General features: G+C 37.2%; 1 protein-coding gene across 3 annotated transcripts in view; it reads right to left on the minus strand.

The window, feature by feature from the left end:
* Kitlg (KIT ligand) overlaps positions 1-25,597 on the minus strand; it is a 77,773-nt gene that overhangs the window by 12,678 nt on the left and 39,498 nt on the right. For 2 of the 3 annotated variants that reach the window (XM_033763828.1, XM_010629782.3), the window contains 4 exons: positions 22,761-22,823; positions 10,437-10,604; positions 8,683-8,839; positions 7,954-8,037 (listed from right to left, as the gene is read on the minus strand). In XM_033763828.1, coding sequence (XP_033619719.1) covers positions 7,954-8,037; positions 8,683-8,839; positions 10,437-10,604; positions 22,761-22,823 — 472 coding nt within the window. The remainder of the gene's footprint in view (positions 1-7,953; positions 8,038-8,682; positions 8,840-10,436; positions 10,605-22,760; positions 22,824-25,597) is intronic. The other variant, XM_010629783.3, reaches the window with a different exon arrangement.

Genomic DNA, 25,597 nt, shown 5'->3' on the forward strand with positions numbered 1-25,597 from the left:
AATCTGTACACAGGCAGCTATATTTGGCCTGCTTCAAATATTAACTCACTAAATACGCACTGTAGTTATGGTACGTGCTGGTACCTCATGCTCAAAATAATGGCTCTTTGCTCATTTTTATCTTCAATACACATTTTCTGGATGCCAGGCAGTGCCAAATACTGTGCTCTGGATCATGGGTTGGCTTTTGTACTTTTTATTGGAAAGTTTGAAGCTATTTAACACCAAAGATGATAGAAGGCACCAGGGCTACGTCTACTAAATAATTCTGTCGCAAAAAAGAGAAATGAGATTGTCTTGGGACACCTTCCTTGATCCTGCCTTCTCATGAGAAGCAGAATGATACTTGAACTATAACAGTTTTCCAGAAGAATTTGTTCCTCCAAATATGAAACCTATTGTGACACATTTCTCTAACCGTTTCTCATGAAGAGCAACCTGTTTGTTTGGAAACACTGGCATGTATTTGCAAGAGTTAAACCTGTGGTTTTCTTTTGAATATATGATGCAGTCAGAAGTCATAATTTCCAACAATTACAGTATATGATTTAAAAAATGTAAACAGAGTAGAGCGGCTGCTTCTAGCTAACTCTGTAATAGCATTTGGGATACAAGCTTAGCCTACTTTTATTTATTTAGCATCCAGCATACCAAAAGTCATAATATTAAAGAACAGATCAACTGTGTACATCAACATTTACAAAGAAAAAATAAACTTACAAATGTAATCTAAGCGACAAGGCATAGACTCAGTCTACTGTCTTGAGAATAAGACTGGTGAACTGGGAACAGGAAATTTCCTGCTTCTATGAAGCCTATGTTTCCAAAGAGACTCTAACGATAAGCTCCTTTCCTGGGTGCCCGTTCTCAGTGGGTGTGCTGGGAGGGGACTGTCGGGAACGGGCATCTAGGGGGAACTGGCGTTGGAGTTGTGGAAAGTGGGTCATCAATTTACAGAATCATGAATTATTTCCTCAAAGTGAATCCAACAGTTCTGGCCCACCACCATAACCACATGCGATAGCCCAAGGAGAGATGTGTTGTAGGTGACTCAAACTGGAGTTCAGTAAGAATTTTCTTACCAAAATAAAGGAGTTATAAATGAGATTTGGTATAGCTGAAGTAGCACTGTTATTACAATATTACAGCTGTTTTTAAGGGGTACATAAGATTACATGGAACAGTCTGGGTTTTACTCCCATTTAAAATGCTTTTGTAAAAAAGAAAGTTTTAGAAGTGCAAGAAATCCATACCATATTAGGAAATTTATTATAATTATCTATAAATAATTTGGCTATTTATGTTTGTCTCCCTCTCCTCCTCTTTCTCTTCCTCCTCCTCCTCCTCCTCCTCTTTCTTTTTCTTTTGTTTTTCAAGACAGGGTCTCATTATGCAGTTGAGGCTGATCTTGAATTCACTGTATTGCCCAAGTTGGCTTGAAACTCACCACAATCCTCCTGCCTCAGCCTTCTGACTACTGGGATTACAGGTGTGTGACATCATGCCCTGCTCCTGTATTCTTCTTGATGGACAACCTACTGTGGCCACCTCCATCAACTAGGATTGCTAATTTTCATCATTTTGACAGTTGTACCCTTAGGATGATGGGTCACTAGGAGTCCTGGAATCAAAGAGGCAGTGTAATCCTCCTTCAGGAAAGAGGGAGGGAAAGCGATCTCAAAGACTGGAAAGAAAGGACTCCCAGCTGTGGAGGGTCCCATCTGGTACAGGTCAAAGTTTCCTTACTTTTATTATTTCACTCATTACAAATGGGGCTTAAAAGTCAAGCCTTCGATTCTCAGAGATAGGATACTAGGTCCCCTTTTCATGGAAAGAAAAACAACTTGATCAGCAAAGGCTGCTTATACATCCGGGGTAGAACTTCCTATTTGGTTCTTGCCTCTGCAGCTATCCACCTGCAATCAATGCGATTGAACTGTATGCCTCAGAGCCCAAATGAAGGGTTTTGGGGCTAAGGCCCAAGCTGATAACAAAGCTTTGCTTTTACCTGAAGTTTGCTATAGAGACCTTGTGAGGAGGGACAGCATCTACATAGGTCATTGAATAATCCCAAACTCCTGAGTTAATATATTGTGTCTCATTATTACTAAACCTGCCCATTGTCAAAACTTCTTGGAAACCAACTTGCTTAGTTTGCCTAATAGTAACTGACATCTAGAAAAAGAGAGCACAGAAAATGTTCTACAATCTTGCTGAATTATTTAGAGCAAACCCACTGAGGAGCTCCACACCAGTGAACGTGGATCTCTTGGTGCTTAAGAAAGACGCAACTAAGTCCTCCTTCTTGATTCCAATCCACACCCTACAATCCCTGACCCACAACTGTTGCACCTAAATGGTTCTCATACTTAATAAGGAACTCTTACTAGATGTCAGGCGTGGCTCCAAGTCTCACTCAAAACTCACAGAAACCTCTCGAAAGAGGTGTTAGCACCTTCCAGTTCCTCCTAAAGCACCAGAAAGCTCAAGTGACTTGCTTAAGGGCCCACAGTAAGCTAAGAACTGTAGCTGGGGTATAAGCTCAGACAATCTGATTTAAAATTCTATTTCCCCAAGATCTGTATGGCAATGCCATGGTAAAGATTTCCTTTTGTATCATTTAGGTGCTGTCTGTAAGGATTTCAAACATCTCTTAATCAACACTGCTCTTGGCATAAGGGATATTAGTAGTACTTTGTAAATATGTCTTTTTTGGGGTAAATAGTAGGCTTATGTGTTATTCCTTGACTCCTCCTTTCATATTCACATGGTTCATAGGCCCTGATCCTCTGACTGGCTCTGCCAGCTTTTAAATCTTATCTCTGAAAATTCTCATTATTTCTTCAAGTTTATCTGACTCTTCTCCCATAAAATAGTCTTTGTCTCCTTTCTGCAGCAAGTAAAAATATTTATAAAACTCTATCATTATACTTATTATATAGCAGGTATTTTGTTTACATCCCGATCTTTTGGAATCTAAGTACCACAACAGCTTTTCCATGCATCGTCATGTAAGTGGATGTTTATGACTGACATTAGACCCAACCAAATGTTGCTGTCAATGCAAGACCTGTATTTTTTACAAACTGAAGAAGATAAAAAGCAAGCAACAAAAAAAGGAAAACTGTTCATTCATCTTGTAATTTAAAAAGTAGCCTCCGAAACAGAGGTTTAAGATGAAATAGTTTGTTTTGTTATTGTTGTTGTTGTCTTACATTGTTTCTTTTAAAGTCAGTAAGAGAAACTTTTGCCAAATTCCAACCATGGTGGTAACAGACTAGCTTTCGAAACTTAAATAATCATAATTCTGGACAATTATACAAGACATGATATTTTCAGAAATTAGCCCGTAAGCAGTACAAAAGTGTAATGTGAGAGGAGAAGCCATACACAGTAAGACCCATGGTTCTCCTGGATTTTTGGCTTTTGGCTTTCCAGCTGGGAGACACCTTCTTGTGGGGGTGTGGAAACAAAGAGTTCAGCAAGGCTCAGTGGTCTCACTGAGACATGGAATCAGCAGTGGAAGTTCAAGGTTGTTTACAGGCTAAGGTTGTAGAGCTAGGTTATTTACAAGAAGAACACTGTAAAGAAGCATCGTAAATCTCTATGAAAGTCTCCTTCAATTATTGATCAAGTAAGATATACAGGCACAGAGACCTCACAAAAACTGGTGAGAACATAACAGATAGGAAGCTCTATCCCTAACAGAGACCCTAGCAGTCACATAGTAATGGGAGACAAAGGAGTTCTGGCAAGTGAGATTGTTGAGATTTACTCAGCACTCTAGAGATGTATCAGAAACTCTATGCCTTAAGTGTTAATGACATATTAAAGTAATACATGCATATCCATGATTATAGCAGTAAAATTCACAATAGCTAAATCATAGAAGCAGGCTATATGTCCACCAACAGATGAATGGATAAAGAAAATGCGGTCTACACAAACATTGGAGAACTCTTCTGCCACCAAGAAAGATGAGGCTGAGTCATTTGTAGGACGATGGATGCACCTGAGGACATAGTTGAAATAAATCAGACACACAACCTTAAACACCTATGGTTTTCCTATTTGAGAAATCCAAAGTATAAATAAAGGGTAAAACAAAAGATAGAGGCAGAGAGTAGGGAGATAGATCTTTCTCAAAGGAGAAAGGATCAAGAGATACAGAAAAAAGAGAGGGAGGGGAAAGAAAGGGGATACAAAAATTAAGACGTTATGTAAATGTCCCAACTCCACACAAGGAATGTAAACACTGTACTACAAACTTGCGCTAATAAACATAAAAATTTTAAGAATAATAAAAAGCAAACAAACAAAGAAAAAGAATAAGGCTAACTTGATCTCTGTGTCCAAGAAAGTTTAGAAATAAGCCTGGGGAGGAAGATAAAGCTCATCTACTAGTAAGTAAACTTCCCGTCAGGGACAACTCAACACCCTCCAAGGGAATGCTACAAAATCTGGAAAGTACTCAATAATATGATATCTACAGTGTCCAACATATATTCAAATAGTGCTAATTTTTAAAATAATATGTGAATCAGGGAGGGATAAAAGGCAACAGAAACTAACCGTAATGTGATCTACAAGTTGAAATTAGGTACAAGAATTTTAGAAAACCTATCATCATTATGTTTAAGGAACAAAAAGAAAATATCATTGTAATAAATATACGAATGGAACATCTCAGTAGAGAAATAGAAAAATAATCAAATGGAAACTCTAGAACACAAAATATAAATCTAAAAATAAAAAAAGATCTTTCAGTGCAAAATTCAATAGTGTAGAGATGGTAGAAGGAAAGATTAGTAATCTGGAAAACAGACAAAAACAATTACCCATTCAGGGTAAATAAGAACCAAGATACATCATGTAAAGGTACAAGATCCCAGTGATGAATGTACTGTGTACCTAAAAAGTACCAATAAACTTAATAATAATAAAAAAAGAAATTACCCATTCAGAACAACAGAGGGAAAAGAGATTAAAAGTGTGAAAAAAAAACTTCTGTAACCTATGATACAATGTAGATTTGCCTGAAGTATGTGTGACCTGTGTCTCTGAAGGAAAGGAGCAGGAGAGAAAATATTTGGAAAATTAGGGTCCAACTTTTCCTAACTTTGGAGAAAAAAATAATTTATCTATTCAAGAGGATTGACAAATTCCATGAAAAATGAATTAATCTATCTCTCATCTATCAAGAGAGAAGCACCATCAAATCTTATTTAAATTGCTAAAGGGGAAAATTTTGAAAGAAAGCAAGGAAAAAAAACTGACCAAGTATATACATAGAAAAACATAATACAAGTGATGGCTGCCTGCTTATCAGATACAATATCCATAGGAAGAAAATTTAATGATATCTTTAAAAGACTGAAAGAAAAAAAAATCTGTTAACCCAGAATTTGATGTGAGGTTAAAAAGTACTTTCTACATGGAAAATACAATAAAATATTTTTCATATAATAGAAGAAAGAGAATTCCTTGCAACCGATCTGTACTACAAGAAAAGTTAAAGGAATTGTTTTTTGTTTTTATTTTTGTTTTTGTTTTGCTCTGAAAGGAATTAACACCAGAAAGAAAAGTGTATTTACAAGAAAGAATAAAAGGTACAGAACACAGAATAACTATAAAAGGCAAGACATTTTTGCTTCTCTTATTTTCTGTGCTTTCTTTACTTGCTTCTCTGCTTTTTTCTCTAACTTTGTTTTACTTACTTTTTAAAATTAATTAATCTTGTTTTTGTTTTTTTTTTTGAGACAAGGTCTCACTATACAGTTCAGACTGAACTTGAACTCACTCTGTAGCCTATGTTGGCCTCAAACTTATGACAATCATCCTGCCTCAGCCTCCCAAGTGCTAGGATTACAAGCTTGTGCCACCAGGCTGGGCTACAGCAACAATTTTTAAGAGTAGATTATGGGGTTTACAACTTATATGGCTATACAGTATATATCAACAATAACACACAATATAGATGTGGGTAAAGTTCCAAGTGTAGATTATCTGCCACAAGTATATTTTGAAAAGGACAGCTGGTTGAATATGAATATATATAGATATATCTATATATCTATATATATATAGAGAGACAGATATATCTATATATATATATCTCAGTAAATACAAGGAAGATTGGCTCTACTAATATCAGACAAAATATAAAGGAAAACAAAGAACAGTACCAGAGGTGAGGTGAGGTGATGAGAAATTTTTCAGTAAGATTTAAAAAGGCCAGTGCATTGTGAAAAATATAATAGCACAGAATTAAACACAGAATCAGACAGATCTTCAGCAAAAAGAAAGATTTTTACATTCACCTTTCTAAGCAATTGATGAAAAGTTAGAGAAAGCATTTAACAAAGAAAACAACACATAAACAATATTACCAAATTACTTTCCCAAGTTGAGAATGCTACACCCAGTAGTTGAATAATATGCGTAATTCTCAATGAATTTTGGAGGAGTACAATAAATTTCAGATGGTAACAGAATTAATTTAGAAACCAACAACAATAAAATATATAAAAAGCATAACATTTCAGATACCAAACAATTCACTTCTGTATTACCCATGAATCAAAACATCACAATTAAAGTTTTTAAAAAATTATAAAGAAAAATTTACAAAATACATTAGAATGTGTAAGATGCAGCAAAAGCAGTGCTTACAAGAAAATTTATAACTTTAAGAAACTAGGAAAGGACTGATTCAAAAATCAGTGATATAATTTTTGTACCTTAAAGAGTGACAGCAACTTGAGTAAAATAAGATCACCAATGTAAGTAGAACAAAGGACATAATAAAGATTAAAATCAATAAAATGTAAACAGAATCTAACCAAAAGGTGCTTCACAGAAAAGCTTAATAAAGCCATAGCTCATAGGAAAGACCTAAACTGACACATAGATATACATGTATAACTCCAGTCCTCTTTGAAACTTTCCAGAACTGATGTGCTATAAATGTCATTTAGAATTTTAGGTTATAGAAGATTCTGTCCTGCAAATGTTGTACATTATAGACCACCAGTGACTTCTGGGTAGTGCCCTCAATCAAATGTCTTCATATTTATGTACTGAAATGCATAAATATTCATTCCTAGAAGGATAAGACTATAAATATCTAGCTTTATCTCAATTTAGGACAAGTTCTGGTGGAAAATTCTAAAATGATTCGTAACTTAATTTCTTTTTAATTTCACGTTGTAAATATGCTATGATGCATTTGTAATAAAATGCTTATACCTTCTATGCCCCTGAAAAAATGACAAGTATAGACCCATTTATAAGTCTTAAGGGATGACATTTTTAGCAAAAATGACCAGATCTTTTTTTCTTTCTGCAGCTTCCCTGAGGCTAGAGAGAATATTGTAAATCCAAAACCTTTTTAATGACCTTTGTCTGAATTTGAAAAGCAAGAGTATTCCAGAGAGTTGGGTTCTTGGCCAAAGAGGACAGAGATTTAAAGGAAAGTATATTTTCTTCCAATACATATATTTATGGTAAAATAACAAAATCATCAAATTTCCAAACACACGATACCAAATAGTGATAAACAAATACACAAAACTGAAAATATCCTTAGAATTTTACAAAACCAGCACTTGTATTTTCAATTTTAAAGCTCCATTTTTTGGGCACATTTTCCACAACATATATGTAAGTCTATAGTGACAAAAGTCTAAATCATATATCGAATTAATTTCATGCCATATTTAATATAATCTTAGCACAAAATCTACCGGTCCAATTCTCTACATAGATCAACCCACTAGGGAAACCCCGTCTACAAGCCAAATATTTCATTCTCAGGAAGACCATAAGAGGAATAACAGTAACATAACAGTATTAACAGTAATAATGATTGCATAAATTTCCTTTAAAGCCCATGCAATACTCCTATAGAGGCTAATTGGAGCCATGCATGCATTAAATCAGATGTGTACTTACTATTACTGCTACTGCTGTCATTCTTAAGGGAGCTGGCTGCAACAGGGGGTAACATAAATGGTTTTGTGACACTGACTCTGGAATCTAAATAGAAAGCAATAATGTGTCAGTGTTACATGGTGAGCGTCCTCAAAAGGTGAAGTGCAGTATCACTATGTGCCAGGTCTGTTTCCCTTATTGAGATTATTCAGAACCTATTTATTTCACACTGAATCCTGCTGTTTTATTTTATTAAGAAATTCACCACAGTCACCTTGTAGAGCAAAGATTTATGGCATACAAATGCTATTTGTCATTCAAAGAAGAAAGCAATTAAATTTTTGTTACAGGGACCAAGTGACAGGGAGGAGGGTATCAATACAATACAATAACTGACGAGAATCAGAATTCATGCACATAATTAGACATTTAATGAAGAGATCTGAGAAAGGAACATTAAGGAAACTGGAGGTAAAGAATAACATCAGATAGAAAATATATGCGTGACTATTTCATATATTGTTTACTCATGTATAATTTTTAACTTAATTGAATAATGTTTGCCTTGGAAACCAACCAATACACAATCATTAGTTTCTCAGGTGCCATTGACATTTGATTATTTATTAGAACAACACACACATCTTTTTATTGTTACACATCCATTTGATTCAGAAATCAATTCTTACAGATATAAATTAGTTCAAGCTGGCTATTTACATTTAAGTTGGAGATGTTTATGTGTCTTACCTTTCTCTGTACTTAGTGTTGAAGAAATCACACAATCACTAGTTTCAGAGGCCACCATGAAGTCTTTGAAGGCATCGATGGATCTATTAAAAATTCTAAAGAATTCTTCAGGAGTAAAGAGTCTGGGTTCGGGCCTCTTAGATGATTCTTTCACATTCTATACAAAACGCAAAGGAAAAACAAAATAAAACTGAAAATTACATCTTTCACATAGTCTATGTCACCTAACATAACCGAGGTTAACGGGCAGTAAATATGTCATCCAAGGAGCCAAATACTTGAACTCTAAAAGCCAAAGCTTCTAGACTGCTGTCCTAATGAATATTAACTCAAACTGGTCGTGTAGCTCGGCAGGTCACTGTTGGGCTGGTGCAGTGGCAGCAATGCCACAGCAACGAAATGACGCTGACAACCAATCGAAGACTTGTTTTTCCGCGATGCTCCTCAAAACACTAGTGTTTCTGGGTGCAGGAGAGCATGTCTGTAACCCCAGCTATTTGAGAGGCTGAGGTAGGTGGCTCACGAGTGTGAGATCAACCCAGGAAACAGAGAGCACATGTCTAAAAAAACAAAAAACGAAACAAAACAAAAGAAAAAACTGGGGATGTAGCTCAGCGGTAAAGCACCCGCCTAGCATATGAGGACTGACATTTAATTCGCTGTACTGGAAGAAAATTGCTGTTGATTTAAAACCCCTCCATAACACATGCTTCAGTATCCCCAGATTAAAACATCTGATGATACTAAGCATTGGCACAGATGTAGGGTGGGGAATCCTTATATATTGCAGTTGGTACTTCTGACATTATTTAATAAAGTTGGACATGTGTCCATGCTGTCATCCAGAAAGTCCTCTCCTGGGTACATTCTCTAGTGGAACTTTTGTCACATATGCACTCACATAAGACGTAGTGAGTTCTCAGCATCATTATAATCTTTAGATTCATCAACAAGAGAGTGGCTTAATAAGTTCTGGAATATAGAATCGGTGAATAACAATATTATATGTAGGAAAGTTGATACATCTTATAAACTAAATGCTGAGTGAATGAAGCAGTCAGAAAAGAATAAAAATAGTAGGGTTAATTTATACAAAATTCAAAAAGCAAATCAAAGGTGTATTTTAGGGACACATTAAATGAATGTTTTTAAAGAAAAACTGATAACAATAAACACCTATATGTACACAACATGTTCTATTGTATACACTTTATGCACATTAACTCAGTGTTCAAAGCTACTGAAAAATACCCTCTGCAATTTCCTGGATTCTAACCAAAGTCCAAAGGTTACTAAATGTACTTTTTTCATCATTTGCAATGCTTTTTCCTACACTCTGTATTACTGAACAGCTACTGCATCTTGAAAACCCCAATGCACATGTTATTTCCTTTGTGACATCTTGTGTGTTAAAGTAAAACAACAGACATGGTAAAATGAAAAGCTTAGTTTATTAAATAAACTTGTAACCAAATAGGAAGGTTTACAGACTTTCATCTATGTATGAGGCAAAAATCAAAGCTAAACTGTTTTTGCATTGTAGCGTGAAGAAATTTTATTTTTTGAAAAGTAGGTGACAATATTTAAATCTAAACATACATTTCGGTGTTGCAATATAACTACAAACACTTGTTTTCTGTTGTCATTTTTAAATGTTTTTAAAGTCAAAGTTTACAAGTTCAAAATGGCACAAATCAAGCTAACATAGGTTTTAAAGAAAGGTAACAAAAAACAAGCCCAGTGAACACAGTTACCTTAAAGGAGGTTTCCATGCAGTCCACAAGGTCATCAACTATCTTGCCAAGTTTGTCTATGATAGAGTAATTGCTTAAACCTTCAGAAATATTTGAAAACTTGTCCAGGAGATTAGTCAAGCTGACTGACAACTGTATTACCATCTGGCGTAACCAACAATGACTAGGCTGGAGGAAATGAAAGAGGAGACAAAACATTTATTTTAATAATTACAAAACACCCATACAAGCTACCCAACTTCTCTGAATTTCATACTGCTTGTATATGGCATGAGACTGAAGGAACCCTCCGTAAGGGGCAGGTGTTAGAAGATAATGTGGATGATTTGCATATAAGTTCTATGAGGACAGAACTTTTTAAAAAGTCTAGTTGCTTATAGTGTCCCCAATAGAATAACATTTGGCATATGGGTGTTGGCCAGAAACTATTTGCTTAATGGACACATCACTGAATTAAAAAAAAAAGAATTAATGAGACAAAGCACTTTGTATCAGAGGTCAGTCTTCTCTTTTTACAAAGGGCAAAAGACCAAATATTAGGCTTTGTGTGCCATGAGTAAAAGCAAGGATTACAGAGGGCTACATTTCCAAGAAGACAATACATATTTCCACCAAATATTATTATAAAATTCAAAATTTAATAAGAACAGTTGAATAAAATTCTTGCACAATAAAATCTTTTGAAGTATAGATCTAATGAGAAAAAAACGTTTTAGGTTAAATGTTTTGCTTAGTTGTTTTTCAGAATCAGCATCCTCTATTATCAGATAGAATGCTCAAAGTAGTTGACGCCATGTAAAATGCATCAAATCACCAAACTTTGTCTTCCTGCTTACCAGCAGAACATCTCTGTGGGAAAGTCTAATAACTGACTTATCTTAAATTGTGTATGGAGGCTATTGAATGAATATTCATTTTAAAAAGTAGTTTAAATTGGTATGTTTCAATCAAAAAACAACACTGATATATCTTCAGGGAGGTAAGCCCTGATTCTCAGAAACATGACATATTCAAAGCTTTGAGAACTGTTGGTTGGAGTCAGGTAAGGAGAATAAACACCTCAATAAAGTCAAGCAGTCATTTCCCCTCAACATAACCAAGTTCTCAAAGAGTATGTGTTTCCCAACTATGTTCAGAATCAGGTCTTTATTTTGTTGAATCACCACTTAGCTCAAGCATATAGACATTCATACTTGCATCGTTAAGTCTCTTTCAAAGCCAGGCATGTTGACATGTGCCTGTAATCCCAGTCCCCTTCTAGGAGGCTGAGGTAGAAGGATGGCAACTTTAAGTCTAGCCTGGGCAGGACCCTGTCTCAAAACAAAACTTTAAAAGTGCAAAGGCCTTGGGATCGATTCCCGGTACCACACTAGAAAACAAGCTGTTAGTCTTTCCTTAGGTGCTGAATTGTTCTCCAAGTTTCTCTCCTATTTGGCAGTGCTAACTCTTTTTAGGTCATTGGCTCTATCAGCAGAGGCTGATAGGATACAGAACACAGCACATACTATAATACTGTTTGCAAAGTATCTCGGTGGTAAGATAGCTTTAATGATTTAGCTCATTCAGTTGTAATCGCACAAATTTCCCTGTAACAAATAGATTCAGTGGATTAATATCTTAAAACACTTCTTTGTTTCATGTTATAAATGTTTTTGCGTATCTTCTTCAACCTTCTGACAAGTAGGAACCTGGATCAGGTTCCTTTGTTTTAAAGTGAGGAGCTCCCTTTGCTTCTGTGTCTGCAGCCTTAACTGCCTGTGTGTGTGTGTGTGTGTGTGTGAGTGTGTGCGCGCGCGTGTGTGCATATGCTTTCTTTGCATTAAAGAAGAAAAGACTGTTTCTTATTTCCAAATTGAGGAATTCTGGAATAGTTTCTGATACTCCTATTTCTATTTGCAATTGACTTTCCTCATTTTCAGTCATCTTAATCAATACTCTGAACAAATAAATTTTTTTTCCAGTAAAATTTTAAGTTCTAAAACTTCAATCCTGTAATTTCTATGAGTTAAATCATGGAAATCCCATTTTTAAGAACATGGACAAACTGTTGATAGTTGACTTCTTGACTACTGCTGAAAAAGCATATATTTAAAACCCTGGGTATCATATTTTATCCATCATTCATTCTTGCTTGTGCAATAATTGTTTTAGAAAAGACTACGACATCAATTCAAATTTCTATCTTTTCATTAATTACTTAACCAATTATATATTTGCTCTTCAAGCTCTTAGATGTAGTAAAGATAAAATCAAGGTAAGCAAATATTATAAACATCTGCCTGTTTTGACCTGCCTTCTTCTAAGAGAAGAAATCAGATTTCACTATAACACGAAGCACTTTTGTATTGTTACAAATCAAATATGGTCAATGATTTTTAGAGAGAAGAAAACACAAAAAACTAAGTATTTCATGTGTAAAATATCAGATCTCTTTGGTTTTCAATTTTTCCAAGATTATGATTATGAAATAGATTATTAAAGGATGTCAAATTCACAAATATAATTTTTCCTTTGCTTTAATAACAGGATTTTCACTGTTATCTGTCAGAGGCCATTTTTAACCTTAAATACCTTTAAATAAATATTAACTCACAACACTCATTAGAACAACATAAGATATAATGTTCTCTCTTTCACTGGAAAGAATGTGAAGGATTAGGAAAGTTAACAGTCACACAAGTTGTCAGATGGCTTTCAAACGCCTGAAGTACTTAAACTTGATATATTATTTACCTATTTTGCATACTTTCCAAAAGATCAAATAAGCTACTTTGAATAGGAAAACTTGCTTGGTTTTCCCCTGAATCCATACTTCATCTAAATTTTTACTTTCGTTTTTTATAGCTTCCATCTACATTTTCTGAGTTAACTAGAGGCACACACACTTTCTGTTCTTGTAAGTTTCTAACATGTACTATTCTTAAATTTTGGCCACATGACATTGAGTCAATTCTTGACCTGCTTACAGCCCACTGAGAATTACATTAAAAATATTAACTTCCTTTGGGATTTTAAAGTACCATGAGCACCAAATCCATGATTTCGCTAAATGACTGAATAAAAGATAAAATGAAAAGCAAACATAATTAAAAGAATCAAGATATGTCATGTACGTGGGCAAGGACAAGGGGAAAAAATGATAAACAAGACCTGTCATGTAAAAGTACAAGATCCCAATAATGAAGGTAACTGTACTGCATACCTAAAATGTACCAATAAACTCGATTTTACAAAAAGATATATTATGTAAAAGTACAAATCTCCAATGATGACTGACATATTATATACCTAAAATGTACCAATAAAATTAATTTTTAAAAGGCACTCTTACTCTAAACTAAGAATATGACTGTTTTGCAAGGTCAAAAAAGAAGGCATTCATGTACTAAACATAAATTTTAAAGAGACGAAACATGCATTCCACAAAATATGTGACACAGCACCTCTGTAGTCCCAGAACTGGTAAAGGGGAGACTCTCTCTGGCTAAATAAACTGTGTGCTTTCAAAGCATCCTGGGGGCTTGCTGTGTTCACTGTGCTTTCTCCGCAACACTCCCTGCTTCATTCAAAAAAACTCTACTGGCTTAGTAGACGGAAGAATTGTACACATTATTCTGCATCAATATTAGATGCAAAAAATCTTTAAGTGTAGTTCCGAGAAATTTATAGAATTAAAAGCTAAAAGTGAACAAAACATACTGTAACATTTCTCCATCAATGGAGTTGACTGGAAATATCAATCCAAGATTCTAAAGAAGAAAAACCTGGCTTGTATGTATGTATGTATATATATATATTGATACTAGGGGTTGAACTTGGGACCTTGCACTCTTGAGGCAGGTGGCAGAACCACTGAGCTAAATCCCAGGCCCAGGCTTGTATAATTTAAACAGTACTAACAAGGTGTTTCCCCCCAGCCTTTGAGCCAACTAATTTAATAATCAGCAATAGTGCCCAGCTTGACCTTTTTAATAGTTTTCTTTAGTGTTAGTCCTCAGTCTTGCCATAGTTAGAGGTACAAATGTCCAGGCCAGGACACATCCCTTCTTTCTTCTTGTCCAGTTAGCATCTGCCTCGAGGCTTCACAATCAGAATAATTCAGAGCCATGGCCCTGGAATCGCAGCATTTAAGTCTAGAGGAATATCAAAGACCATCTGGTGCAATCTAACCATTTTAGCCAACAGTGAAGTGGCCCATGCAGGTTTACACCACAAATTTCATCAGACGCGTGAGAAACCACACTCCCAACCACTTGCCTAGGTCTGCGGGTGAGAACAGCCGAGCACATGTGAGTGAAGTCTTTTTCCCCCCGGATTCGCAATGACGTCATCATGGCTTCACTGGTTTTGAAGTTCAGTTCAGAAAATTCTTAGAAATGGAAATGGCTTTCTGTTTCATGTTCATGAATCCAGTAATATCAGTAAAAGCGAGTTTCTCCAAGCCATCGTGGCAACCAAACAGCAATTGCCACTTGCCATAAGTGGATGTTCTTCACTGACCTTCCATATTTTACTTCTGGCTTGCTAATCTCAGATACTCCGTGGGCAGACAGATCTAAAACGTCCCATAAAGCACTTTGCAAAATTCTGTGCATCCACAGTTCTACCGCAGACTTCCCAAAATCTGAAGTTCCTATTGCGTGAGCTGGCTTTTGCACTGATTTATTTATTTTAGTCTTCACCCTAAACAATTAATTTGGACTTTCAGTGGTCATTTTAGTTGCCTAACTTTGCATTTTCATGTTTGAATTAAAGTGATGTTGAAACCTCACTCTGATTAAAATGGTAATCAACCCAAGCACTATAAATATATGTTACTTCCCAGGGCAAACCTATAAATGGCCCCAGAGCCAGACCCAAAATAGCATAGTGAAGGAACATCTGAGGAGGTGAGGGCAGCAACGCCTGATGGACCCAAGGCCCAGTTTTTAGTCGAAACTGTGTCACCTTACTCTGTGATTCTAGGTAAACTGTTTAACCAATTTAGGGTTCTGGCTTCACCATCTATAAAATAAAAGGGCTTATCTAATCTTTGCTGGGGGTAACTATTCACTTGCTGCTACTTGTCATTCAAATTGTGGCTAACATGACTCAGGAAATACAACTTTAACTTTACTTATTTGTGATTTGTGTGTGTGTGTGTGTGTGTGTGTGTGTGTGTGGTACTGCAGATCAAACCCTGGGTCACCCTACCACTGAGCTACATCTACAGCCCTTTTCATATTTTACTTTGACACAGGATCTCACTAAGTTGCCCAAAACTTTCCTTTCCTGCTTCAGTTCCTTCAGTGCTAGGATTATAGGGTTGAGTCACCCCTTCCAGATTACGCTTTTTTTTTTTTTTTTCCACATAGGAAGTGCTCCACATCACTAGGGTGGATACTCGGTGTCTGTCACAGTGACCTTTCCTTCCTTCTTTTTTCTTTCTTTCTTTCTTTCTTTCTTTCTTTCTTTCTTTCTTTCTTTCTTTCTTTCTTTCTTTCTTTCTTTCCTTCCTTCTTTCTTCTTTCTTTCTTTCTTTCTTTCTTTTTCTCTTTTCTTTCTCTCTCTCTCTTTCTTTCTTAAGAGGAGGAAAATTTATTGAGGGAAAGAAAGCTTCTAGGTTCTGTCTAAGAGAGACTGAAGGGGGACGGGAAAATGGGTTGGTCCTACAGTGACATTTCTTGTGGCCACAGCTGATTGGATGATGATGGATACCTGATTCAGATGGGCCAATCAGGAAGTCTTGCCAAAAAATGGCAGTGTGATAGGAACTTCATTAGCTTCTGAGTAAGCTGAAACTGTAATACGTAACTTTGGGAGCGCTGGAGCAGCTACATTCTACCCAGTGACTTGAACAAAGAAGAAACATTTTGCAAAACCTAGTAGTTGGAAAATCCTGGTGTAGTCATTCCATGATACCTGACTGAATCCTGGGCCTTGGGTAGAAGGTCACTTCTTAGAATCCCTGTAATAACAGGATTTTTCTTCCCTTCCTCCTTTGCTTCCTCCTTTTCTTTTTTTCCTTCCTTTCCCTCCTCCTTGTTCTTCTTTCTGATTCAGACTGAGTTCATTACAGTCAAGAAGAACAACAGAAAACTAAGCTAATCAGATGGGCTCCTTCAATACTTAGACATCTAACATTTTTGACAACAGTTAAATATTTATTGGTAAATAATTTTACACTATAAGCACTGTCTAAAAAAAGATGAGGAAATACAAAGGAACAAATGACTTTGTCCTGGTCTTTAGAAAGTTAACAGTAAAAAGAGAGAGCATAATAAAAATACCATGATGACATCTGACAATTATTGTGGGCATAGTGTAACTCAGGCTTTTGATATCTTAGTTATTTCTCAGAACAGTACTTTGAGTGTATAACATACACACTTATCAGGTTGCTATGTAAATATACAATCTTGTACCATTAAATAACTTCTGAACAAATGCTATGAAAATTGAGAGATATAAACTAAAAAGTCAGGTCCCCATGGCAGGTATATAAGCATTGATGACCATTTTGTCACCAGGAACAATCTCAGCACACAGAATGTATGATGCCAATTTTTCCTAGCCACGTGATATAGAGGAAAGAAAGCATGGTTTGGAACAGTAAAAAAAATAAAAAAATAAATAAAAATGGCTTGTGAGCCAGGTGTGGTGGTATATGCTTGTTAATCATAGCTATTGGGGAGGCTGAGGCAGGAGGATTGCAAGTCTAAGGCTAGCCTGGTGAACTAATGATATTCCATCTCAAAATACAATAAAAAATTGTTTGGGCTGTGACTCAGTGTAGAAACATGCCTAGCATGTGCTGTGCCCTAGATAAATCAATCCCTAGTGGCAGTGGTGGTAGAGACAGGGGTGAAGGGGCAGGGAGGAAGAGAAAGAGGAAAAGAAGGAAGAAAAAGAAAAGGAGAAGGAGGATGAGAAGAGGAGCAAAAAGAGAAGGAAAGGAGAAAGAAGGTAAAAAAGGAGAAGAGGAGAGGAAGAAGGAGAAGAAGAAAGGAAGGATGTAGGAAAGGAGGGAGAGGGAAGAGAAGGGAGCAAAGAAAGACTGCCTTGTAGCAAAGATCTTCAGCTGCCCTCGCAGCAGATAACCACTAAGGTGTATTCAGCTCCAAAATGCCCCATGATTCCACGGGTAGATTTGGCTCAACGGGGGGCGGTTCCTGGACAAGGCAAGAAGCAATCAGGAAAATGTTGCAGTTGAGAATATGCAAGATAATTTCAGGACAGAGTGATGCATCTGGCTAGGGTGGCACGTTTGCATTGGGGAACAAAGGCTAGGATATTAAGACAGGATGGTTAGGGTGAGGCCAGGATATGGAGAAGGATGAACGCGAGACTCAGGAATTTGGCTTGTAGCCTTCAGTGAGTGGGAACAATGAGATGGTTCTGGAATTTAGAAATGACTAAATCAAGAACCAGATAAGAAGGCTCAAGAAAACCACTGCCTAATACAATTCTTCCACTTAGGATCTTTCACAAACTGCTCACAGAAGAGAGTGATAATGTTGGGTTTGAGACTATGTGATGTCACAGACAGTCGCTCGTCCTCACCCTGGGGACTCTATTCAGTTTATATGTGTGTCTCGGGGAAATTATAAGTGATTACACATCAAGAACTTTTCCTACTTCCCTTTCTTTGCTTTCTTTTTCAGCAAATATTTATGAAACCCTTCTATCATTTCTTGGCCTTTTGGCTAAGATCAAGTGTGTAAAGTCCTTAAAAGCTATTAGGCACTGCAGATTAAGGCAGAGCCAAAAGAATTCAGTTTCTTCCTCTTTGAAGTTTACAAGGTAGTGGCAGATTGTAAATTAAATTATCCCATGAGCAACTAGGAAACTACTACTCTGAAGAGTCTCCAACAGGAAGATCTGGTGTCATCAAGGAGGTGAGGGAAAGCTTCCTTAAACAAGGAAACCGACACCTGAAGAGCTTCGGGGCCAACTAGAATTCCAGGTACAGAGAACCCGGAAGGAGGAAGGAAAGAAGGAATGGAAGCAGCAGGGAACGCAGGAGGATGAAGGTCTGAAAGGGGGCTCGGAAAGGTGTCAGATCAAGAGGCCTGGAGGCTTTGCTGAAGGAGCACCTTTGCCTGTTCTCAGAGAGCAATGGGAAGTCATTTGATGTACACGAGGAAAAGGGTCAAACTACACAAATGTACTTTTTAAAGTCATTCCGTCAACTCAGGAAGAGTGAAAATGTCAAAACATAAATCTTGGAATGGAAGGGAAGCAAGAGAGCCCAGAGGCGGCACAGCCAGGAGGAAGAAGGCGGGGACAGCCTAACCCAGAAATGCAATTCTGTAGACCTAACTGAGAAGGATGCTACAGAGCAAAGACAGCAGGGAGGCCCAGAGACAGAGGAATAGTGTACGTGGTCTGGCACCTCTTCCTTCAGTCATGACTTTAAAAACACCTTCGGGCTGGGAGGGTCATTGTTTAGGACTAGAACACGTGCTTAGCATTAGCCAGGCAGCAGGTTTGATTCTTAAGACAGAGAAAGTGACGGGGGGGGGGGGGGATGGAGGAGGGAGGGAAGGAGGGAGGAGGAGAGAGGGAAAGAGGGAGGGAGACAGATTAAGCCAAAACAAGACAAGACAAAAAAAAACTGTAATTAAAAACTGACCGCGGACTGGGGATTTAGCTCAGTGGTTCCACTGCCTGCCTTGCAAGCACAAGGACCTGAGTTCCATGCCCAGTACAAAAAAAAAACAAAAAAAAAAACTAACAGATACAGCAGTAGAGATGGGCTCAAGAAGGCGCCATCAGTAGATGCTAAATCTATGGGATAAACTTTGACGAGGTGCACAATATTTAGATGTCTACATGATCTCAAAGAATCTCCCCCTAAATTGCTAATGACTAACTACATAGAAATAGCTGAACACCTTCACAAGGTGACTGCAAGAAGTTTTGTGTGGGGATGGGGGACTCTGTGCACCTGCAGGGTCATCTGAACACGCATCATCCCACACGAATCATCTGGGCTGGGAATGCGTAAGCACTCTATACTAATTAAGGAACATTAATCAAATGCCTGAAAAAAGAAATGTTTTGCCGAGGGGAGGCCTACTACATTCAAAAAATTCAGTTCCGTAAAGCCAGTAAAGACTGAGGAACTCTCAAACGAAGCTAGAGACCTGACCTGTTAGTTTTCTCGTGCTTCCATGACAAATGACCATGAACTTGGTGGCTTTTACAACTCAGATTTGTATTATATGGCTCTTCTGGTTAGAAAAACAAAATACATTTTATTAAACTATGTTTCTTTTGGATGCTGTAAGAGGAATTCTTTGCTTTGCCTTTTCTAGTTTCTCTTGGCCACTTGTTTTCCTTGGTTCATCACGCTTTCCTCCATCTTTCAAAGCCAAGAGAGTAATACTTTCCAATTCCCCTCTCGGACACAGCTGGCTGCCTTTTATAAAAATTCACATAAACTAGACCAGCCTCCGTGTTATGGTTTCGTTCTAGATGTCCCCCAAAGCCTCATGTGGTCATAGGTGTCTTTCTCAGAGGTGGGTGAATCTACAGTGTGTGATGCCAGGATGCAGGGCGTGTGATCACGAAGAGAGAAACTCATAGTTTATATTACAAACACTGGAATGAACGCAGAAGCATGGCACAAATTCGGCAACTTAATTTTTGTTTTTTTCTGCCATAACATCACTGTAAGTGAAAAGGACAAGCAATGTCTAGGTATTTTTCAAGTTACAAAGTTAAGAAAATCCTAGCCAGGTGGCAATATTATAGCTTTGAAGATTTAAAAATAGAATTGGTGATTATCCCTGGATTTAAATACTGACTGGTTGATCCCAACCTGCTATTTGTGAGAGAGAACCTGCTGGGTCATTTTCTGAGAAGGCTCTTAGGAAAGCAGGCTCCCTTTTTCGGGAGTATGTAACTGATTTTTAAAACAAAAGATAAAAAAATAACTGTGTTCTATTCTAGAGCTTTCTTCTGTCAGGTACCTCAGGCAAAATTTTATTGCTTTGGCCCCAGGAAATCTCTCTGGCACCCACTTTCACTCCACCCTCCATTGCTAAAAGACAAAAGATAAGGCAGCTGAGACTGGACCAGGGACAAATAATCACAGCCCTCTCCACTGGGAAACTCTTCTGGCTTTGGCAGAGATTAACATTTTCAAATGATGGTAAAACAAAGGGTGAGACCCCAGTTTCTGCCCAAAGCCCTATGCATGAGCTTGTTTTGCTTGCCAACTACGGTGGCCAAGAACAGTATTTCTCCAGTAATTCAAGGGCAGCATGCCAAAATCAAATAATAGCGACTTTTCGCAATTATAGAAACATGCACAAAATAGGTGGCCAAAAAAATTGGCTTGATTTTTACAAGTCTGGCTTTTGCTATCACCAGCCAATACTGAAGTCAATGTTCTAGCAACATCTATGATGATACCAGCATTAAAAAAAAAAAAAAAAAAAAAAAACACTATTTGGTTATTTATAGCTTAACACTTGTTTTGCAAAGAGCAGCAGGATTTCTTTGAGTACCTTTGGCAACCGCCATTCTAAAGGCAGCTGTAGTCAGAATAGAACTAGGTCTTTAGTACCTAGAAGCTTCCCTCCCAGCACTTCCTTGGCACTGTAATTATTTAGGTCTGCATTTTCTACAACTCAGGGTAAAGAGTCAGATGGCCTGCGGGGGTTCTTTTTTAAGACTGTCACTTTTTAGTTGTATAACTTTGGGCAAAATATTTTTCTGTAATGAACCCCAAGGTGTCATTTGTAAGACAGAAATAATAATAGCTATTCTACCTACTTTACAAGATTTTCCTAACCATACAAGGGGAAAATGTGAAACCATCTTACAAATGAGGAAGTGTTCCGAAAATGCCAAGTGATTTCCCCCTCGTTATTATTACTGAAGTTTTTAAACATACAAGGGCATTGCCTAATTGATTTGTATGCTTCTTACATTGTCTAGCAGAGTACTGGCTCATAGTTTTTCCTAACCAAAAACTTACTGAGCTGAGTGATCAAGTGACTGGATTAATTAACTTTCAGGCTGCTATAACTTTACATTTCTATTTCCAGGGAACTGGCCCTACCCCAAGAGTTTGACCTCTAGCCTGAGGAAAACTGGTTCAACATGAAGATGCATTGGTTCAAAGGATTTCTCAAGAACTTGAAGCAGCTCTTGCTAAAATGCTTATTAATTAAAAAGAAACAAAGCCCATACATGGGTAGCCTCTTGAAATGAAAGCCATGAAGTCTTTAAAACTTTTGAAGCATACAGTGATGTGCTTACAAAGATTTTAACCTTGATTGGCTGACCCACAAACATTATTTGGAACAGCTTGCACCAAGTCAATATGTATTAAGATTTTGAAAATTTATGGAATTATGACAGTTGCAGAGAAGAGAGGGGCCCAGGTGGATTTTAAATTTACTCCAGGATCACAAAAGTTGTAATGAATCTACATGAAACAGCATGTTAAAGGCATGGCTGAAAAATACAAATAAGTTACAAAGTGATATTTACGGTAGAACAGCATTATCATTAAATTTTAAAATAGTCAAAATACTTGGTATCTTATGTCTGAATGAATAAATTAAAAGTATGCAGAGTTAGTATGCATCTTTTCTTTCTTGCACATCTCCAGAGGATGCTGCCTTCAGCTCAACACCTGAAAATGTGTGCTGAAATGAACAATTTTAGCTCACAAAATTGTTACCCCTGAAAGACAAAGTGAGGCACAATGGAAACGGGAGCTGGGGGGACATACCAAAGAGGCTTTAGTTACAATGTTTAATTCTTAGGGGATATATTTGAAGCAAATATTACAAAATAAAGCAAGGTTTGATGAAGATCTCTGATGAGAATACACCTATTCCATTATTCTTTATGCTTGAAATGTTTCTTCATGTATGGACTAATACTACCATATGCAATAAGAAAATAATTACAATTCTTGGTTTCAGTAATATATTATAATTGTGACCACATATTTTTATTTCAAGTTTCCAAGAATCTATTGAGCTACTAATAAGTTCTTTAATACAATATTTTGTGTTCTCAAACTAAATAAAAACGAAAAAGACATAAAAATTTACATAATTTTATAATCAAACCTTTTTGAGGGATACTCAGAAAGAACAGAAGAGAATTTTACAGCTTTAGCAGTACTGTCTGAGACCCAAGTCCTGAAATGCTCACTGATAAAGTTTAACAGATGTCTGAGAAAAAACATTGCAGTTCAAATTCCAAGACACTTTCTTTGAATCAGCAAAGTCCTCAACAGCAGATAATTTCCTATCTCACTACAAATGATCCCATCTCTTCTGACAGGTACTAAAACAAAATGTACAGTTTACATACCAAAACATCCATCCCGGTGACATAGTTCAGGGTTATCAGATAATCTTTTGGAAGATTTGCTACCTACAGAGATGAAAAAAAAATTCTTTGAAAAGCTTCATACTTATCAATTAGCATCGATTAGTCATATTGTACCCCCTGCATCTCTTCATTTCCCTTGTAGGCAAATGCAGCTTCCAAACAAAGTAAGTAATAATATGCAACTTATGGGTTCCAAATTCAGTCATGTGTGGCTAAGTATATAATCTACTGAGTATGAGAAACTTGATATAAACTTCAACTTCCATCTCCAGTCTTGGAATTCCCCTCTAGGATTATTTTCCAACTTGTCCTTCCATATAATTAGTAAGAAAATATGCTTTTCCTGTCAATGACCTCAAAATAAAGTGTCGGCATCAACAGAGAACCTTCGAGAAGTGCTATTCTCTGGCTATGCCAGACCCACTGAATCTTACTTAACAAGTCCTCCAGTGATCTGATGCAAGTTTAAGTTAGAGAACTATTATTCTACACAGATCCTAAAGAAAAATGTCACTGAAAATTCAAAAGAATAATGTTATTTAAACAGTGCAAATGTTTTATAACTTGAATAACTTAGAAAAGTTGAGTTTTGTGATATAACTTAATCCACTTACCTTGGGGTGAACCCTTAAGATGCCTCTAATGTTTGCCTACTTTCTTTAAAGGCCTTTAAAAAAATGTCTAACTTTATTTACATCAGTCATTCTGGCATAAGAGAATAAGCAATAGATTTGAAACTAGGGACTTTGGAACCAATTAAACTCTTTGTAACTTGGTTTTCCTCATTTGTAAAATGGAGATTCAGTTGCCTATGTGAAATGATGATTTCATAGTTAAGTGAATGTGCCAAATACATTGCAGATATCCAACCCTTATTCTTCATTGAGACATACATAGGAACATGATTTTGAAGGCTGCCATGGTTTATATCTAGATGTGGGGCTTTTGAAAGTTGATTGGATTATGAGGGCCTTATAGCCTATTTGCTTTTGGGGTGGAACCTGGCAAGAAGAGACAGGTCAACTAGGGCTAGGACCTGGAAGGTTTATTTCCCTCCCTAACTCCTCCTTTTTCCTCTCTCTGCTTTCTGGATGACGTGAGGTGAGCAGCTCTCCTCCGCCAGGCCCCACTGCCATTCTGTTTCTTCTTTGGAGCCAGCCAACCATGGACTGAAACGTGTGCCGAAATAAACCTTGCCTCCTTCAAGTTGTGGGTGTTAACAAGAACAGTGACTAAGACAGAGACATATAACCCCTTCCTTCTTGCCTGTCTCTAAAAACTTCATTTTCCCTACAGAAAGTTTAGATCACATACATGTTTCCAAAACTAGATCATCTCCTACAAGCCTTTCATAGCGCAGTGTACTGCTCCTTGGTTTTTCCAATACTACCTAGAATATGAGAAAAACCTGCTGAGCAAAGAGTCCAGGCAAAGGCTGAGTATTCAGAAGGGAGCCAAAGTAGTAACTGTTTCCCCTACCATTCTTCTTCCAGTGGAGGGAACCTCTCACTCACCCGAACCTTAAGCCAACACAGTTGGTCTAGCTGCTCTTTCTTCAGTTGACAGGATAAAGCAAAAATAGCAAGTGTCTGACAGTTGTTGGATATTTACGATGGACCAGGCACTGTGTTCTTTAAGGGCATAAGTTGCATATCACAACCCATCCTTAGAGCCCTCTGATACAGTATCTCTGCTTCACAGGTGAAAAATTTGAGCTTCGAAGAGGTCAACTAATGTGACTAAGGTCACATGGCCAGCAGGTGTTAAATCTGGCTAGCAGTCTAGGTACCATGACAGCAGAGCCTCCACTGCCTCGTCTGCTACCCATTTCCAGCTCCTCCAGACACTTGTCCGGAGTATTTTCCACCTGTGAGTCCATACCGTTATCCTTCTTCATGCAGTCCCCAATAAAACAGATGAATCCTCCCTGCCTACTGGAAACACATCTGGGTGGCTACAGAAGGTGGCTTTTTCATCTGACTTGCTCTTTACACTTGACTTCTTCCTCTCAGTCAAACTTCCCACCCTGTTTCTCCAATTTCTTTCGTCTTCTTAATATTCGTCACCATCTTTGAAAAGCAAAATGATCCCAGTCGTTTTTCACAAGCCCTAGTGGCAAATACACAATCAGGCAACATCACAGGAGTAAAAGCTGGAATAGGACACTCAGCAGCTGTTTCATTGTGAACCAGCCCTGGAAATCAAAGCCACTGCACACAGGAAAATGCCACAAGTTGCATCAGTTTTTCTGAACTCAAGCTGCTTAACAATTTCGCCCCTTCTTAAGCATAATTTGCATTACTTTTAAAAATACAGATGTAGAATCCGTTGAATTACTATTTATAAAACTTAGGATCTCAGATCTAAAGAACAGAGAAGAATGTCAGAGCTATGCTGGTTAATTCCATTTTATGAAGACTTTATATATAAAAATCAGTTCAAATAAACAAAAGCAGTTTACAAGTTCTTTGACTGCAACGATCACTGTGGGGGTGTGTGTCTTTCTACCTTAAGCCCATTTACTGATACTTATTTTGTAGTAGGATTGAAAGATAATACTATTTTTTAAAAATGCTTGGCAACCTACAGTAAGTTTTTATATACTGTCCCTGTCACAACCTCATGAGACCTATCTTATTAAGCCTATTTATAAATGAGGACAGGAAGTTTGGGGAAGCTGAATGTATTTCCAAAGACACAGGCAGCAGGAGTACAATGCAATGGTACCACACAAACCCTGGCTCTATGTGTTGGTGCTCGGTCTACTTAACTACAGAGCAATCTTTCCTTACTGCCATTCCATTTGGAAGAGAACT

The sequence above is a fragment of the Fukomys damarensis genome, unplaced genomic scaffold, assembly GCF_012274545.1.
Source record: "Fukomys damarensis isolate Sample0158 unplaced genomic scaffold, DMR_v1.0_HiC HiC_scaffold_15, whole genome shotgun sequence".
Taxonomy (NCBI): Eukaryota; Metazoa; Chordata; class Mammalia; order Rodentia; family Bathyergidae; genus Fukomys; species Fukomys damarensis.